Source organism: Colossoma macropomum, unplaced genomic scaffold, assembly GCF_904425465.1.
Source record: "Colossoma macropomum unplaced genomic scaffold, Colossoma_macropomum, whole genome shotgun sequence".
NCBI classification, from domain to species: domain Eukaryota; kingdom Metazoa; phylum Chordata; class Actinopteri; order Characiformes; family Serrasalmidae; genus Colossoma; species Colossoma macropomum.
In genome coordinates, this window is record NW_023494793.1 from 10,740,500 (window position 1) to 10,760,688 (window position 20,189).

The following is a 20,189-nucleotide window of genomic DNA, read 5'->3' on the forward strand; positions in this document are numbered from 1 at the left end:
GCGCTTCAAATCAAAACACTCTGAATGACGTTGTTTACATTTTAACCATTTAATTCCCCTTTACAACAAATTGCTGTGGTCAAACTGCAGGGAATAAATCACTGACCGGATGAACCTCAAAATTCACCTTGTGAATTTAAAGAATCACATGAAAAAACAATAAAAACAAATGGCAGGAAAGCTAGCTTTGTCTGCAGCTGAAATATTTATCACAGTAAGAATTGATTCTCTGCATGGCTAGCTCCATTCAGTTGGCAATGTTCCAGATCTGCTTCAAACTCTACAGTTCTAAAGCTGCTGGTGAGGGAACATTCACACAGTACACCTCCTTTCAAATGTAAAATTTCCACATATTCACATATCTGCATCGCTGACCAGTCTGGCATATTGTGTGAGGAAAAGCCATGACTTAACATGTCACTCTCAATGCATATACCACCAAAATGTCATTATTACACAATGACAATCGCAGGAACCATGAAAAGCCACTGTAATATGTCACTGAAGAATTCCATAAAGCTGCATTCTGCAAGATTACCATCTTCTTCTTTTGAATTAGTTGCTAAGTTACGCTGCTGTGTCTTACAATACTTGCCACTAAAATTAGCTCTGAGAAGGTTACAGATCGAGACCATCTCTACACGCTTCGTAAAATCCATTCAAAACACTGCTGACTGGTCCCAACACATGGCGTGAACATTACGTTTTCCTGTAGAGAGAGAGAGGCAGCGGTTTGATTTTACAGCTCAGGGACTGCAGACGGTGGTGTGGGGATTCAAATGTTCCACAATTCAAGCGTGACTCATAAATGTTATTCTGCAAATGCTCTCCGGCACATGCCTGCGAATATCGATCTAGTCACCCCGCCATCCGATCTTTTTCCCTCAAAGGTTCAGAGCAAAGAGAGCAGAGATTTCTCTCCCACCTCCACACAACTTCAAACAGAATAACTTCACAAGTTTCCACAGACTACCTGCTTTATGCAGCAGAGCTGTGACAGCGTGTGGAAAACAAATCAGTCTGGAGACATTTAGTGAAATTGAGGACTCAATTGAGAAGTCAACAATGGAGGAGATTCTTACCACCAACAGGTTGTTTGATCCTTTTTCGGCTGTTCTCAATCATGTCACCTGCAGACCGGCCTCATTATACCAAGAAATTGATGTGATTCAGCACAGTGAGTAAATACTCCAGTTAAACAAAGAGGATTTTCAATTAGTCAAGCAGAGACATCAGAGGAGGAGGCAGCAAGAAATATTCTCTACTCAAACTAGAATCTCGGTTTAGAGGGTTCATAGGAGAAAGCATTCATCAGAGAATACTCAAGCTTTCCGTCAGTGGATACCAGTGAATGACTTAACAGCTGACATGTCTACATGCTTCAGAATAAAGGTTGCTGTATCGTCCTACCATAACGGTGGCAAACGGTGTACTCTGAAGATATGAAAATGTGCTTAAAATAAGAATAAACCTCAGAAAGTGAATGTCTATGTAGTCACTGTTCCATTCCTAAAATAAAAAAGCTATGATAATCAATCTTTTTGAAATTTTATTTTTAGTCATAATGTGAGTGACTTAACAGATGTTAAAGTATTATTTTTATGTTGTTTTTGATGCTTGTTTTGATGTATTGATTTCAAACATATAAACACAGTTTTATTTTGATGAGGAATATTTTCACAATGTTTTTGTAAGTGGTGTTAAAGTAAAACATAAAACGTCATTAAAAAACCAGTAAGGCCTTTATGAATTATTCTTGCATGGATATCTCACAGGAAGAAAATCTGAGAAGTTAACAAAATCTCTTTATATTTCAGTTGAACTTGGGTAAAACTCATGTTGCAAAATAAGTGTCAGTGGAGTTACTTATGAAACATTAAGTGATTTTAAAACTGAAATTGAAAGTTAAAAGTAACACCACAAATGCAATATTTATAATTTTCTACTTTAAGGGTGACTTTGAAACTAACAAGGCAGTGGACTATATTTAAAAAAAAAGCTCAGGCTTTAGTCATTTTGTCGGTATTACGGTCAGTAGTTTTACAGCTTCACTGATGTTCAGTATAACAGACGTTTGTAAACACTTGAAATACTTATCAATATTTGTATGGCGTTTGCCACCGCAGTTGCAGAACGACCTCCTGAATTAGTGTTGCAGCACTCAGATGTACTAGTACATGGACTGAGTAGTCCTAGTACTCAAACTTGTCCTGGTCCTAGCCATTGGTCTTGCCAAATTTAGGCTCTGGTAAAATCAGATCACTGCATCTGCTTGTGGTTGATTTAGCCAACCAGAATTGGCACTGGTTGGATTCATTTAGAGCAGGAACTGAAAGCCTAGCGCTGATGTACAATTGTCTTCTGAAAAACTGAGAAAACTGTGTGATTAAATTCTGAAATGGACTGGTGGAGCCATAATCTAAACAAGCAAGTAGAAATATGATAAAATGTTATTGTTGTACATACAGTACAGAAAAAATAAATCTTTACATTTTTGCCATGTTTGTGTCATTTCATATTCTAACAAATATGAAGGGAAACAAAAGACTGTTAGTACAGAATCTAAACTGAATGCAACTGAGCGTAATTCATTACATAACTATGTAATTAATTATGGAATTATATAATGGAATTTAGCATAGCAAAATGTAGGAGGATAGACCACTTGAAATTGTTTGACTCCACCAAACAATTTAAAAAGACAAATAAATTTGGACTGGAAGCTGTTAAAGAATAGCAAAGGCTTGGCCTTGAAGATGACTTCATTTTTTGGGGTGTCGAACTTGACTTGGTCTCTCTCTCATTTAGAATCAGTCTTGACTTAGTCTCGGCCTCCTTTAGAGTCAGCTAGTGACCAGGGCACTCCTCATTGCATCTCTATCCAAAATAGTTTTTAGCTTTAATGTACAGCCTTAAAATGGTATAAGCCCTTGGCATTATATGGAGATGTTTTTAAAGTTTTTTAAAAGGTAAAGGTTTTTTACACTTACACTTCTCATTCACAAAAAACAGTACTTTAAAAAGCCATCCACTGAAAAGTGAGTGTAGCAGAACTATTTTCACCAGCATCACATACGATAGCAGCAATCTATAAAACTGTACCAAATCATTTTTGTTAAGTAAGTGTAATTGACCACATGCTTGAAGGCGTTCTTGGCCTACTGAATATAAGGCTTTTCTCGCTAAAACTCCTCATAAAAAATGGCTTTAATGTAAGCCTAAAACTCAGGCAGCAGCCTTCCTCATGTGAATAGGTGTAAATACAATACAAGAGAGCTTACCTAACAACTGAATCTACAATAATAATTTACAAAGAGGTAATTACAGATGCCATAACTGATCTCCAACTGTAGGATGCATTAATTATACTGAAAAAAAAATACAATCAAACATAACTGACTGCCAAGGTTTGTTCATTTGTCACAGGTTCATCCTCTGCTAGACTACAATGATGTTAAGTTTCTTCATTAATGGTATGTTTATGAAAGAATAGCTGTGTTCTGTGATGCCTGCAGTTCTTTAATGCTAGAGTGGTCTTTGATGAAGAGGACTGTGCGGGTCTAGATGAAGCTGGAGGGCTTGTCAATTCACAGGCCATCCTTCACCGCGGCTGACCTTTTCTATAGACCCACAGAGAGCCAGCTGGCAGCTCCCTGAAAAGGACAAAACAAGGTGCATCTATGTAAAAACAAAGTGTAATTACTGGTGTGAGTGCAAAGGGAAGCCGTCAGAGCCAGTTTAGAGATCAGACAAGCTGCTGATAGGAAAGGATCCTGCAGCAGTTCTTTCTCTTTCTGTCACTCCCTCTGTCGCTCTCTCTCTCACACAGGTACACATACACTATGGGGAGTTGACAGCACAGGAACCAATCTGGCCATGCAGAGCTGCCAGTGCATGAGTGTAAGAAAAAAAAAAAATACTGACACCTCCAAATTGAAAGAAAGGTTTCCTGGCACTCTCTCTTGCTTTTGTTTGGAGGGGAGCTGACACAGAGAAGACTGAGGTCTCTCACTGGGGTTTTGATTAAGAAGAATTCAGGTTCATCTTACAGACAAATTACTTGCTCAGATGCAGCGACAGCAACATGTGAAATTCCTGCGGGAGAAATCAGAAACACTGTATATACTTTTAGATCACAGGTCTGGAAGAATCACTTATTTCAGATGATTTCCTTTCCTCCCTTGGTTCAAACCCCAAGTCCAAGTCTCAACTTACAGACACCACAAGGGCGTGTACAATGGCAGTACCGTTCTATTCACAAACAATCTCTTTTTTTGACAACTGGCTGAGCTCTGAAATTTACATTTGTCACACAAAAACACAATCCAGAAGCATCGTTTCCCAAGCCACTCACTGTGTCTGCCAAACTAAACTAAGAGCACAGCTCCTGCTTTACAAACAAGCTGCAAATCTTAATCGCTTTGGCAAAATGAAGCAAAATATTTACTCGCTTCGAACAGATGATCCTATGGGATTTGCAGTTTAACAAACTCAAATCTGCTCATTCTGTAACTCTGTTTGTATATTTATTAATACACGTTATTTCACAAAGAGGTTTCAAGATATATTCAGATATTTGATATATGCAGTATATTGTCAATATTATGACAAAATAGGCAACAAAAATACTTCAGATTTAGGTATGTTAATGTAACAGGATTTTTGGACCATTCCCACTGGTGCATTTGTCGTGAAATGTTAAAGGGGACATAATAAAAAGCTCAAATGTGCATTAACTGACGCTATATCTACCATCCGAGAAACCGTGAAGCCATTTTGACGTATATATCCCTTTCTCAAAAAGCATGTGATTAGAATCAAGCATATGCCCAGCCCACACAAATAACCAGGTCCAGTAATCTCAGCCTTCATACTTACACCATCGCAGCTGCCGCTTCAAACACAGATGTCTCAGTTGAACAGGAAAATGTAAAACAGTGATGTAACATCAAATATAACTAATATTTATCCATGTAACTTCAAATATAACTAACAGAGTGTTTATTTAGCAGACACTTTTCCGTTGATGGTAACCGGCTTTTTTCGGGCTAACTAGACCATATTCTGTCCTCACCATACTAACATGCTTTAAAACTATAAAGACGTTTTACTGAAGCAGTCAGCATCCAAACTGTAATAACCAAAATAAAGAATGTTACTTAAATCTTTGTTACGAGCTTCACATGTCTGCTTTTAATCTAGAGAACAGGCAAAAACAAGCAACTTATTAAACAAAGTTACAAAGTTTCTTCATTACACATAGCTGTGTAATGACATCATTGGCTGCCACATGCTTGTGATTTTCTGACTGAATATGGCCTTAAATAAGCGTACACAAGCTGTGACGGTCTTTCTATTCTGTGCTCCCTGCAGTCATAGTTAAGCTCTCCACCACTGCACAATGACTACACCCCTCAACCCACCTCTTCCACTTAAACTGCCAATGAGAGCAGTCATGATTAACATACATAATCAACACCCAGAAAATGACCTTTTCTTCACAGAGGAATAAATTACATATCATACAAAAAAACTGAATTACGGCTTTTTGTTTCATATCCTTCACAGTTGTCATTTAATGAGTGTGCACACAACGATATTTAATTGAAAATAAAAAGAGCAAAACATGTCGCCTTTAACACAATCTAAAGAGCAGCTGGCATTTTCAAATAGTAAATAAAAAAAAACATTTCTGGAGCAATGAGCTTTTGAAACGACAGCAAAGATACAGTAGTGTGTAAAATAACTTTCTTAAAAACAAGAAATTCTGGTTACATTTTACTGATTTCAAGTTTATTTGCATTTATTCTCATGTTATATGGCAAAAAACATACTTGCTGCTGAGATGAATAGTTTTAAACAACTGTCTTGACTGCGTAAGACTTCTGCGCAGCACTGTATATCCAATATGTTATGCTCAATTACATACCCAGTAATATTCATATATAGAGACACCACACTAATTCTAAACAAGTGCTGGTTTAATGAATATTGCGCATAAAGCAACAAAAACAACAAGCTAAATTGGGAAGTTTCCAAGCTTGAGCAGATCCAACATAGTTGATGAGCTGTGATGGGTCTTTTGCATGAAAAATAAAAAAAAAGGCACAGTAGTAGCACTGCAGGAAGCTAAACAGATGTTTAAATAAATGAGGAATGTATAACAAGGTCCGGAATCACACATCCATGGGAAGCACAAGCATCAGCACTCAAGCTGAACCATAACACATGTACACCTGTAATTAGGCCCTTTCAAAGGGGGATCGTCAAACAAACAAAGAAACGGAGGGCGAAACCATGGAGGAGGCTGCCGAGGAGCCTCTTCACGAGCAGCAGACGGAGATGAGGCTCTTAAGAGCAGGGAGAGTAGTTAGCTAATGCAGTCTTGTCCATTAGATTGCATGGGTCAGCCACAACATGGCTCACGTGGTTATTCATGGCCCATACAAGACGCAGCTAAAAGCATGAAAAGTCTCACTGCAATTACCCGGATTCTGAGAAGAGCACAGGCTCTCGGGGCCCAGAGCCTATTAGAGGTCATCAATTTCAGGCAGGTCTATCAGGGATGAGTGATCAGAATAATAGTGATGTTTAGCTCAGAGAACTTTATCACGGATGTCTAGGTAACACCTTGCACGCACAAAGATCTACGGTATATGTATTATACGACACAGTATGCGTATATCGCGGTCATAATAAAACCTACCAAGTATACCTGTAAAAATGCGTAGTTGAATTCTGAATTCAGCACAACACCTATTGTCTAAAATGGCTGTCTGCAGCATTCAGCTACACGCTTACGTTTTGCTCATTTTTTTAGTTCACAGTGACTCATACGGTGTCCTAAACCACACCAACAAGCAGGCACAACACCAATGAAGACATGGATACAGTTTGAGCGGGTTGAGAGGTAATTTGGGGATTTAAAAACAATTGGGGTTTTTGATTTGGGTGACTATTCACTTCTACTGTTTGTTAGCAACATTGGCCCAAGCCCTAAACTAAAGAAGCAAAATTTGCACACCAAACATGTCTTGGCAGATTAATTAGATATGGGGTAAGTGGAAAATTGTGTACATCATTTTTTTTCGCCAAACGATTCTTAACTTTATTGTACATGAATGTATTGTTTTATTCCAATATCCCTATCATATACATTCATTAAGAAATTAAAATTTTTAAAAGGTGTAATGAAACAAACAAGGTTTTTATCCTACAGTAACTACACGCAATTCAGTAAATGCCAAGTTTAAGTACAGTGCCGTGAAAAAGTATTTGCCCCTTCCCAATTTCTTCTATTTTTGCATATTTGTCACACCTGAATGTTTCAGATCATCAAACTACTTTTAATATTAGACAGTCACACCCTAAGTAAAAATAAAATGCTGTTTTAAATGATGACTTCATTTATTGAAAATGCTGTTCAGCCCCACCTGGCCCTATGTAAAATTAATTTAACCCTTAGCAACTAAATCAACTAGTTAACCAAATTCTATTGACTACTGGGTTCAATTTCACAGGCCACACCCAGGCATGATTACTGCCACAACTGTTAAACCTAAACATCACATCAATAGAACCTGTCTGGCAATGGGAAGCAGACTAGAAGGTCTCAAAAAGCAGCACATGATTGCACATTCTAAAAAGATTCAAATGAACGAGATTGAATGATCTGAAACATTTAAGTGTGACAAATTAGCAAAAATAAAAATCAGGGGCAAATACTTTTTCACGGCAATGTAAATTCCCACACAGCAGCATCCTGAAAGAAATTAAGCCAATATTACTGACATGTGCAGAGTGCTCCACAATGTTCAGTGTTTTCGACGTTATAATATAGGATGCTGGTCACTTTCAATAACAGTAACTCTTCACGTGTCAAAAGGTCGCACAAAAAGGCAAGCAAAAAGGCTCTGCTTGCTAGTGCAACAAAAGAGAGGGAAGAAAGAAAGTCAAGTTTTTCATATCAGGTGATCAGGGCAGAATCATTTTGCTACCTAATATGTGCTAAGACTCGATACTTATCCCTTGCTTTATTCGCATGATATCAAAAGCCAGCCTTTTACTTTGATAAAGTTGCTGGGTAGCATCTACAATGAACGCTGTCTTTTTGAGTGTGGTTAAGCAGGCCTCCAGACTGATTAGCAAGATTAGCGAATATCAGTGAACACTTGTCTGTGTTCAAAACCCCTCAATTTAGTAGTCCTCTGCAGAATAGCCTCCAACAGATTTCTCTCCATTATGAAAAATGTTTGAGTGGTTGAAAAACATCATCTTATCTCAAAGCCATTTAAAACAATGAGACTAAACCTTCCTTGCGGAACAGAAGGTGAAAGTGACGCAAACTAGGAAAAAAATGCAGCTAAATCGCCTAAGTGAAACATACTGTAATTATCCAGAGTAGGGCAGAACAGAAAAGTGCTAATTTGAAAAAGCTACTGTATGCGTCAGTGCTCTGCTGAGCATGAGTCTAATCTTAGTGGCAGAGAAACAGTTGTTATCTGTCCTCTAGCGTCTAGCTCAAGAATACCAAGTGAAGTGTTCAGTGCGTTCAGAACAGAGAACTGGAGGATGGTACGCTCTGTCCAAACAACCAATGGAGTGTGAAGAGTGGATATCCAAAGTGGCTGCACTTGAAAGAACTTGGTGCCCTCAAAAAGGCTATTTAAAAGAGGCTTAGGAGATAATTACAGTTTATAATAGACATTTCCTGCATAATCAGATTATCTTCTCGTGTGCACGTTTCATCTGAATTTCAAATGAATGTTTTATAAGATCAAAATATTTGCCTTATAAGAAACTGGCCATAAAAAAAAGCAAGCACAGTATTTAAATGGAGTTTGCTGCTTTGATATTCACTTTGGTGAATACCAGATATTGCTGTTTTCCTCTCTGCATCACAAATGTATACAGCATGTTTCTGCTTTAAGAACCTTAAAACTTTATTTTGTCATTCACCATTTGCCACTTATTTATTTATATAAATCTTTACACTTTATACTGCATTTGGACCAAATACCTCTATTTTTTTCTTTCTCCACATGACACATTTCTGATATACATTTCAGAAGAAGTTTCACCATGTGAACATTCTCGATTTGAGAAGGTGAACCTGTGCATAGGTTTCACACACTTCAAGTGCATGACTGGTGAAAGGTCCTGACAAATTTGTGCCAAAAAAGAACCCTACCTTCTTGCACAGCCTGGAAAGGATTGTTCCCATCGACAAACTCCACTGAGATGGTGATCTTCTCCGTCTCCAGGATTTCATTGTTGAGGTTGAGGTCCGCCACCGCCATGCGGAACACTTCGTCATCCTTTTTGGCAGACTCATCAAATATGGCCCCTGAAAAATGCAATGAAGTGTTGTTAGATTAGGTGAAATAAGACAACAGGTAGAAAGTGCTATTAATATCAGAGCTTTAAACTGACTATTTTATGACAAAGAACCAGCAGAAATGGTCCAAAATTACTCCAAACAAAAGCAACAGGCCAAAATAATGCAACAGTTTAAGTTCGTGTGGTGCAGTGTGCTCTGCTTGAACACATCACCACGTCATTTTCTCTTCCTTAGTACTACTGGTTCTAATCACCACATCGTTCCAAGACCTCCACCTCACTACGACTGGTCCTGATCACTGCCTCATTCATTCTGAGATCTGCCTTCTGACTGTGATTGGTTCTAATTACCACTCTGTCCATTCTGAGACCTGCCTCCTGACTGTGATTGGTTATAATCACCACGTCGTTGGTTCTGAGACCTCCCCGCTGACTGAGATTAGTCCTAATTACTGTGCTATGCATTCTGAGACCCACCCTGGCTATGACTGGTCCTAATCACTCCATTGTTCATTCTGCGACCTCCCCCTGACTGTGATTAGTTCTAATCACCACAAAATACAAAGTTCTTTTTAAGTATATTTATGACAGAGTGCTCAGCAGTATTGTTTAATTGTTTTTTGTTTAGTTTATTATTTTAAGCATATGTCCAGCTTGAGTCTCATAAAATCTAATGTTAACTAATGTTAACTGACCTCTTCTCAGCCCATTACTCAGTGCAATGCAAGCAAACTAACGCTGGGTTAGGGGCAGTTTGAGAAGGTGGCTGGCTTCACATGTCTCAGAGGAAGCACATGCTAGCCTTCACACTTCTAGCATGGTAGCATCGTGTGATAGGTGGAAACCTAACTAGTTGGTGGAACTGGACATGATTAAATTGGAGACTGAAAAAGAAAACATTTCAGAGAAATGAGGTTTGATGGCTTCACTTACACAGACATTTCACTGAACTAAGCAAAGACAAAAGATCAATAGCAACATAATCCTCATTTAAAAGTAATTAAAATGTTTACATGTTTCTTCCTTTGTACTTTGGGTACTTGTATTTCCACTTTTGGAGGACTGGATTTTCTGGCAACAGGTATAATTTAAAGGTCTGCACTCAGACAATTTAGAAATGACAAGATGAAATGTGTGTATACTGTGTAGTCATGATATATGCAGCTGACACAACACATTGAACTTTCACGTAAGAATCTGCATGAGGGGAAAACAATTTATCACCTGCTTGTAAAAGTCTCATTTGGTTTTAGTCTTATAGAAGTAGCAGACTGAAAGATGGTCAAATGTTCAGTCAAATGCAGTAGAATACAATCTGTGAACTCCAGAGAAGGGAAACACACTAATTCTTCACAGATGGTGCACAGCAAACAGAGAAACATTGCTCATCTCTCTTGTTCTGCAAGACGACTGCAAAATGCTTCTTCAACTCCACATCACATTAGCAGTCAGCAGTGAAATCAAACAAATGCCTGTGGTCAGTGGTGAAGTTTCCAAGCACAACCACTGCTCTCGGAGATCCAGGAAAGCTGTCAGAACTTTAACAAGACAAATCTCCCTCCACACTGGCATGAAGACACTTACTTTGTCTCGAATCCTCCGCAAAACATCATAATAGGTCTTTTATCTGCTACTGGAATTGAGTTGCCATAGAAACAAAACTCAAGGTGGAAGCTTCAAAAACGTACTTTAAAGCTTCATATCTCACCCTTGGCAGTGTGAAATGCTATAGAGAAGGAATGGCTCTTGCAGCATATATCTCTTAGGCATCTGTGCCACTGTGCAATTCGAACCCGAACTAAAACGATCAGATTTCAAACATAAGCCGTAATTAAGAGATCTGAAAGCAGAATCTCTTCCGGCTGCCTTGTTTTTCTTTCACTTTGCATGTTTGAAAACTGAGTGAATTTGCATGCTCCACCACCCATCATGCCTGGCGAAAAACGTAAAACAGAGACTGCTATATGACCAAGGCCTTCACAGGAATAGCTTGCTATGGCACTCAATCAGACCCGGAAACCAGTATATATCTACATGCTGGATTTAATTAAGCTTTGAAAAATAGCATGGTGCTTGATTAACGTGTCATTTTGAAAAGGCTCTTGCTGGCAGTAGTACATAAGCTACCACTTTACACTTTGTGGAAACCGCAGCTTTTCAGACTTATCATGGATCGGGAAGAATCAGCATGAGTTATACAGGAGATTTTCAAAGTTAAGAACAGTGGTTCTTAATCCTGGTCCTGGAGTACCACTTTCCTACAAAGTAGAGATCTGCCACCCAACCTAAACCTGAGAGAGCCCAACAAAATATCAAGTTGCAGGCTAAGTTTAAAGGATTATTATGTATATTTTCACACACTCATTATTTTCTCTCTTGTACCCTCTCTCCTTCTAGTAACAGCATTCAGAATGGCTCTGCAGCTTCAGGAGTGGGTGAATGTACCCCTGAATGAAACCAGGGATAAACTTCAACAGTACATCACTCATGACGATGAGAGGGATGTGTTGGTTACGTTCTTGCTTGTTAAGCTCGCCCGATGTGTAATTAACTATTTCTGAAAGTAGCAGCAGTGGCGAGAGGAACTTTAGTGCAGTGAGGCTCATGTAAACAGTTGATCAGATAAGGGTGGATGCTGTTCTCTGCCAGGTACAATCAGCAATTTCACAAATATATACTGATACTAGATACTGTTTACAGGGCACAGATCAGATTTGGATTTCGGTAATGACCTTGCACCCCTCTGCTATAAATTTTAGCACTTACTTTTCTTTAACCAGCCCAGTTCAATTTAAGTGAAACATACTAGTACTTGAAAAGTCGAATCAAGCATGTTAGAGAAGGAAAATTAGCAAAGGATGGGTATACTAGGATCAAGATTGAGAAATACTGGTTTGAATATAACCATAATGAATGTATGATGTGTCATTCAAACTGCAGGAAGGACGGTACCTCAAGAGGGAACCTTTCACACCCTCTGCAGGGGATCTTCCTCTATTGGTCCACACTACCACCCAGTTACCTGCATGTAGTAGTTGCTCTGGTAAAGCCTTTGGGAGGCCAGCTAAATCAAGTAAGAGCAGACAGCATGCTTCATACCCCTGGTGAACAGGGCATTGCGAAGTCAGCGCCAGTGTGCTGGGTGGAGGAGATCTTTTAAAGACCCAATGGTCATACTGGCATACTGACAGTTCTCCAGTGCTCATGGCTAGCAAAGGACATAACTTGGCATAGAAAACAATGCCAGTTGTGATCATGTTAGCACTGGACACCAATTTTAGAGACAGAGAGTGTGGGTTTATCCCTGTGCAATGACTTTTCAACTTTACTATTATTGCTGCACATAACCACTGCATGTAGGCGGCCTGTCGACACTAGTCACTCGACTCAAATTGGGACAACAGAGGAATTCAGCTACATCCCAGGTGATTGAGCAGTCATTTTAGGTAAACTGCTCACTCTCACATGAGAGAGGGGACTAGAAAAGATGTCTCAAACATGGACAACAGACCCAAGACAGTTCCTTTTCCCCACTATGGATGTCTATGCTGTTCCAGAATTGGACTCACCAGCCACGTCAATGTCCACAACAAATGAGTACACAAGTCATGTGCAAGGCACACTTTGGCTGTTTTCTCAGTCCCAGATTAAGCCTAAGCCAACAACTAAAGAGAATTCTGAATGGCACAGCAATTCAGTCAAAGACCAGGTTTAATCTATGTCCAAAAAGACCTATATGTCCAAAATTAACCAGATACCTTCTTGTACATTTCTTACAAAATCAATAGAATTAATACAGAACAGTACTGATGACCACTTTAATTAATAGTTGACCCTGCATCGAGAGCTTCTACTTTCCTGGGAAGGATTTCCACTAGATGTTGGACTGTCTCGACAATGCTGGAATTTGAGTCCCCTCAACCATGACAGCATTAGTGAGGTCAGGTGCTGATGTTGGCCGATTAGGTCTGGTCCGGTGGCGCCTCACCACTCCAAAGAACATGATTCCACTGCTCCACAGTCCAATGCTGAAAAGCTTTTTTACTCCTTGGGCTGATGCCTGGCACTAGACATGGTGATCTTAGGTTTGTGTGCAACTCCTCAAGAGCATCCCATTCTACTGCCAGTGCTTTTCTGTGGAGATTACACAGTTGTGTGCACACAATTGAACACCTGTGCCAGCAATTGGGGTTTCTTAAAAAGTCACTAATTAGTAGGGGTGTCTGGAAGCTTCTGGGTATAAATGATAAATTGCTTATTGAACTTTAAATATATACCTCAGGTTGCTAGCAACTTGTGACAACTTAACAGTTAACCGAGTAGTACTCGACTACTCGGTTAACTGTATGAGGTGCCAGTATTTGAATACTGAAATCACTGTTTGGACAGGGAAGACAGAGAAAACATACAAACTAACAATTCTGTCAGGAGAGTAAAATATGGCAAGTTTGCTTGTACTTGTGAGTAAGTAAGTGTATTATATTACACATTGCTACAATAAAACGCAAGTACTTTAATGTGAGCATGCTGCCAAGTATGTGTTGTTAGGGACGCGAATGAAAAAGCCGAGACAACAAGGCCTAGAATGATCACCCTACTTCTCCTATATCCAATCCGATTCGAACACAATTTAAATTGTTCTGCAGTTTTACGTTGTCACTGCAATTTCGTATGTGTTAGACATCAATTCCAATTCCAGAAAATTACACTAAATATAACCAAATATAATATTTTTTCCACACCTCCAAAGTTCAGTCTTAGAAGTTGGTTGCATTGTCCACTGCTCATGATCGAAGTAATTCCAAACATGTGATATTGAGGTCTGGACTCTGGGGTGACCAGTCCATTGTACTGAGAAAAAACAGGCAGCTTCTTTGTTTGATTTGCAAATGTTCTTTTTTCTTGTTTCCTTTTCTCATTAACAGCTTCTTGACAGCTACACATCAGATCCTTCAGATCTGAAGCAAGTGTGGAGCTTGATTTTTGTTCTCTCTCTCAAATATATAAGCATTATTTAACTAATGGTGAGTAGTAGTATTGGTGGTCTACCAGGGTCTTCTGTTAGGAGTCCCATCTTCTCTAAACATTTTAATAACTTGCTGAATTCCAGTTCTGGAAACTCCTGATTTTTCACTTACTTTCCTCTTCCTTGTGCATTATGCTTGGATATAAGTGGATTATGCTTTATCTAATGTAATATCTCCTGAAAAATTAATACCTTGTACTTAATGGCTATTTTGGCTGGAAATTAAATAAATAAAGGTGGTTTCTGACTACTGCACAGTACTGTATATCCGCCTACTCTGCCTATAACAGTTTACTTCCACCTGAGGTCACTTACATCAGTCAAAGCCCAGAAATAAAAAACAGCCTGCTTAATTCTAAGGGATAAAGAGAGCTAGGAAATTGTTATAAACACCATAAGCAGACCTCGGGGGGAGGGGGAAATATTACAAGAAAAATGTAGGATATGGGCCTGTTAAGGGTTAAAGTTGGACGTAACTGTAGTGGTAGACTGTACATACTACGGACAGTCAGAGCAATTTCATTATAACAGTGCTGGTGAAGCAGGTAGAGTACTGCCCTCTACGCTGTAGGTCCCAAATTAGTACGAGTTCAAAGCCTGCCACTGTTTCATTGCCCATGTCACTATCAGTTATACAAGTGGGCAGTGAGTCAATTCTGGCACAGTGTGTATACGCCTAGAAAGTGTTAGTCACTGCCAATGAAGAGTGGCCACTTATGCAGTGTCTAATGAACAAGTGGTTTTTGAAGAGGCCTCCCCTACCAATCACATCACAAAGCAGTTTACAATCAAGCGCTTGCCCTCACTTCTTTGATATTTGTGTCTGAAGCCTCCCTCCTCCCTTTGCCCGCCCTTCTCTTCTGTTCCCATTAAAGTCCTACATGTTATGATCTCCAGGGAGGCACAAGGCTGACCAATCTGGCCTCTGCCTTCCACAAGAACTCCAAAGCAAACATTGAACGTTCCTCGACACCCACATGAACATGACGCACAAAAAAATTAAACAACTGGTAAAAATAAATTTATAAATATCAGTAAATTCATAAACAATAAAACAACACAATGGTATAATGGGCTGACATCCTATGTAGAAGACCATGTTCATGGCTCAATGGCAAAATCAGTAAATTAGCAGACTTTTACTGGCTCTAAGGTAAGCAAAACTTCATCTGAGTCTCTGTATTTGCTTGTAATAATTGTAGTATGATTCCTAATGATAGGTATTGTTACATAACAATATTAAGATCATTTAGTCTACTGTGTTAGCTCTTCTTAACTTAGCTGTTGACAGCTTCATGAATTAGGCTAGTCAGATTAAACAGGACTATGCACTCTTACATGTGCCATCATTTATACCGTTTCATTAAAGTTTGCCAAACGACCTGCAACTGCATTACAGAAACCTCCTATATTTTGTTTTTAAGTTAAGATCTGACAGGTCAAGATAAGATTTTTCACAAATTTGTATTACAGGAGCAAATCTTATCTTAATTTAGGAATCTTATCTTATCTTACAGCATCTTATCTTGATTCAAGTTAGGACATCTTAAACTCCTTGATCAAAGTTGATAATCATCTGTCATGTCTGTTACCAAGCAACCAACCATTAGCACAGCTAAACATTAAAACTCTCAGTTTCAGTGTCCCAAGCACTTTAGCCGACTGCGCTAACATTATTCCTTCTAATAAACAGCAACACTAATAAGAGGGGATGGTGGAGATCATGTCTACAGCGTCTGGGACTTTTAAAACACCGTTAGAAAAAAACCCCACAAAAGTCAAAGCACCATTTTTAATGTAGATAAACGTAACGTCATTATGCTAGTTAGAGTAAACTATGCTGTCTGTCACTGTATAAAACGATAGAAACAGACCGTTAAAACAGTAGTTAAAACACCTCTGGGGTTGTCTTAAAGTTAGGACAGTATTTAGAAAATTTCATCTAGTTAGGGTGCTTCCATAATACTGTGTTTATATCAGGAGTTCTGATAAGATTATGAACTTAAGAACTGTTGTTCTGTAAAAGATTCTGTCATAAATTCAGTCCAACTGAAGTTGTCATGGTGACTAAACAGATAAGACTTCAGAGTTAAGAAGTTTCTGTAATATGGCCCCTGGTGTACAAGTCCTCCTCAGCATCTCCTCAGTTGCTGTTAGCTTTACTGTTAGCTCATCTGAAGGGGACATCAAAACCTGCTGCTTTAACTCCCAATGGCTAAAATATTTCCCTGGTTTGGTTAATGTAAACACAGTTTCCAGAAACCGATAACCGTCAGTTCTCAAATGTATGTATGCACTTAAAATCTTGTAAAGCCAGTTTATTTTTGATTAAAAATGAATGTTTTCTGATGCACTTCTCTGTGTGCTTCTAAAGTTTTCTTTGTGCTATTACTACTACACACCTGTGCTAACGGTTGATAGACAAATGTCCTAGATAGGTGGTACTTGTCAGAACTGTCAGAAATGATTAGTTGGTATTTTTTATGAGACATGCAGTTCTAGAAACACTGACGAGGTACTGTGATTTAATTTCTCAGAATAACAATCATCCACACCTAAAAGCCACCGCACAACAGAGGCGCCGCACTGCATAGCATCACACAAAAAGCAGATACAATACAAAGTGCTGCTATACTACATAGAATGTGACACAGTGAAAGCACCAATAAAAATGTAGTTCAGGATCATTTTTACACTCTACTTACATAAATTTATTGAAAACAAACTTTCAACATAATACAGCACATTCTGCACCAAGTTTTGTACCTTTTTACAAATTTGCTGTTTTGGAGCTGATACAAGGCAAAATTAATACTAGGCTGAGGTAACATACCATTCTCTGTGGCTTGACATGACTTTTAGCATAGTAATTGCAAAATGCTGAGTGGCTCACTGTTGTGCGTGTGCCTTCATCAAAAACAATGATTCAAAGTTTTTGGACGTAAAAGTAAATATATGTACAGGAAGGTATTATTGGGTATTTGAAAGTGTAGCCCATCTGTAGCACAACTAGGTGCATGGAGACACAGATGTTTGGCATCCCAAACACATTCTTCTAGAGTGAGCTCTGACTAGCTTCAGTGTTGGCTGTACTGTCAGCTCATCTGAAGGGGCAGCTTTCGTAGCTCAAACCTCCTCCTTATTTGACCTGAAAACCTTCTTTACCTGCTTTAACAACTGGTGGCCAAAAGATTTCCACGGTTTGATTAATGTAAACAGTTTCCAGAAACAATCAATTGTCAGTTTGTCTGCACTGAACAATTTGTAAAGTCAGGTTGTTTTTGAATATGTTTTCAGATGTACTTTTCTGTGTGCTTCTAAATCGCCTTTTGTGCTACTAAACATTTTAGTCCTTTAGCACACATGCTATGGATGCAATCAGGTGGTCTGAACTAAATGTTTGATGGACACAGCAACAATAATTAGCTAAAGAACCAAAAGAAACAGGTTCTGCTTCTGCTACATTACAAGCCTACAAGCACAAAAGCAAGCTCTGACGCCTGTGGCATCTCCCTTCCTAAGTAACACTGATTAATATCCAAGAGCCATTCTGAAGAGGAATAAAATGTGAAAATCATATTGTTCTCCATCTTAATCAAGCCCCCTCTCTCACCCGGAGGGGGTTCCCTTCCCTAGGATGAGAGCGGATGTGTTACAGAGTGTGTGTGTGTGTGTGTGTGTGTGTGTGAGGGCAGCTGTGAATGCTGATTTACAAGCTGCTGTATTCCTGGCCCAAACAGCTTGTGTGGCTGCAGCTCTTGGGCAATTGGATTGTGAGGAAAAAAGGCAAGCGTCACCACATAAATCAGAGAGCAGAGTAAAAGTGTTGAGCCTGGCCATACCCGACGTGCCAAGGGCAACCGCAACGAAACTGTAACCTGACCACGTGTCCACCTCCAATTCAAAGGTGTAAATGTGGTTTTAGGAGCCTGTGTGGGCAGTGAAGTACTTTCTGTTTAGAAGTTTGGGAATAAAAACTTAAAACGGCAAAACTTTTTGAATCATTTCTTTTTCTTTTTCAGAGGTACAATCACTGAGCGCTTTCACAAGCACTCTAATCACATATTCATAATCTCATGGGGACAGCTACCAGACAATTCAAGTGGTCATCTAAACAACAGACTACAATAGCTTATCAAATTAAAGTTATCAGATTCCAAGAAATGTAACAAATCCAATAAAGACACCAATTAATATTGGTTATCTGGCCCATATATACCACTAATCTGGTTTTGGAGAAAAAAAAAAAATTTGACCTGTGCTAAAGATATGGCATATTTTATATTTTATGTTTTGCATTTTTTCCATTTTTTAAATTTAAATTCAGTAAATAAATAGTAACTTTGCCCTACAATTACCGGAAATTAAGTGTGTAGGGGATGTGTCAACTTATTTTCACTTAGAAAATCGACAAAACTTAATTGACGGGGGGTGTTCAAACTTTTGCACACGACTGTATTTCATCATTTCCACCAGCTCTAATTCCATCAGAAACTACCAGTTCTAACATTCCACCACTGACCAGTTCCTCCAGGAATCTGCAATCATAAATTCATGCAAATGTAACAAACTCATGCAATTTTGTACAATCACCACATTATTTCCACATTAAACATGAAAAATTATTTTAACCATGCATGTTCTTATATCTGGCGCACAATCATCACAATTTTCTTCATAAATTTCCATCAAAAACAGCAAAATAAATAATGAAATAAAATAAATCAAGCCCACATACTGCCACAAAGACTGTGAAAAGCCACTGCAAAAATCAAGCCCACAACAGTCACAGAAAAAAAAAGATCCGAGCTCCTGGTGGGACTGATTAAGAAGTAATCTGAAAGTAAAACTTGGCACTGAAACCAGGCTGTCTTTAACATGGTTAATGCTATATACTCCATCTTTGAAAATGTAACGTAGCAAGCGCTGAGAATATACCATCGGCTACATTTCGCTAGCTGTATGATCACAGACAAAGAAGACTTCTTTAAGTCTTTGTGTCAGCCATTGCAGCTAGTGGCACTATATTGGTCCATGCTGTCAGGCCCATCCTTGTTAAGCCGTTCGTGGGATGTGAGGCAATACAGCTGGCTGAGGAATCTCTGTGGCTCACTGTGTCTCCCAGCACTTATTCAGCAATGGAGCTGAGGCATGCATGTGTTCCATTTGTGAGCAGATCACTTTCCTGAAGCTCTCTCTCTCTCTCTCTCTCTCTCTCTCTCTCACTCTCTCTCACTCCCTCTCTCTCTCTGGGTCTGCTAGCTGAACACCACAGCTGTTCTGGCATGTGTATGCGTGTAATGCAGGCTGGGTCCGAAATCAACCACTTCTATTCTAAATAGTTCACCAAAATAGTCCTCGAGAAAGATTAGTGAGTCCGGAATCATAGTATCATCAGATAGTAGAGGAAAAGTACCCAGATGCAACACTATATCTAGTCAAAATGAAGCGGCCGCACATTGGACACTGTTTATTCTAACAATTTCAGCAATATGGAGGGCATGGCACCTCTGAAAAGATGGCAGATGCAGGTGAGGTCGTTGAAAATTTTGGCTGTAATTCTTACAGAACGTGTAATTATTATACTAGGTCAAAATGTATCACAATTAGAGATGGTATATCAGTACTGATGGGTATAGATATGAGGATGAAATGCTGAAACAGATATCGGAAGGAAAATAAGAATGAATCTAACACTGTAACAAATCTAGCCTGAAATTGTGTGCTGTGATGTTTTAGCTATATATTTCTTCCTGGGGGGTAGTAGAGTAGTTTTGAGTAGTTTGAGCATGATAGCCAACTTTTAGATGCTCAGGTTAAGTAA

At 39.0% G+C, this 20,189-nt stretch overlaps 1 protein-coding gene across 1 annotated transcript in view; it reads right to left on the reverse strand.

The window, feature by feature from the left end:
* The window catches only part of grid2 (glutamate receptor, ionotropic, delta 2), a 588,027-nt gene that overhangs the window by 503,692 nt on the left and 64,146 nt on the right, over positions 1–20,189 (reverse strand). Inside the window, exon 2 of the mRNA XM_036578447.1 lies at positions 9,191–9,346. Within this exon, the coding sequence (XP_036434340.1) occupies positions 9,191–9,346 (156 nt within the window). The remainder of the gene's footprint in view (positions 1–9,190; positions 9,347–20,189) is intronic.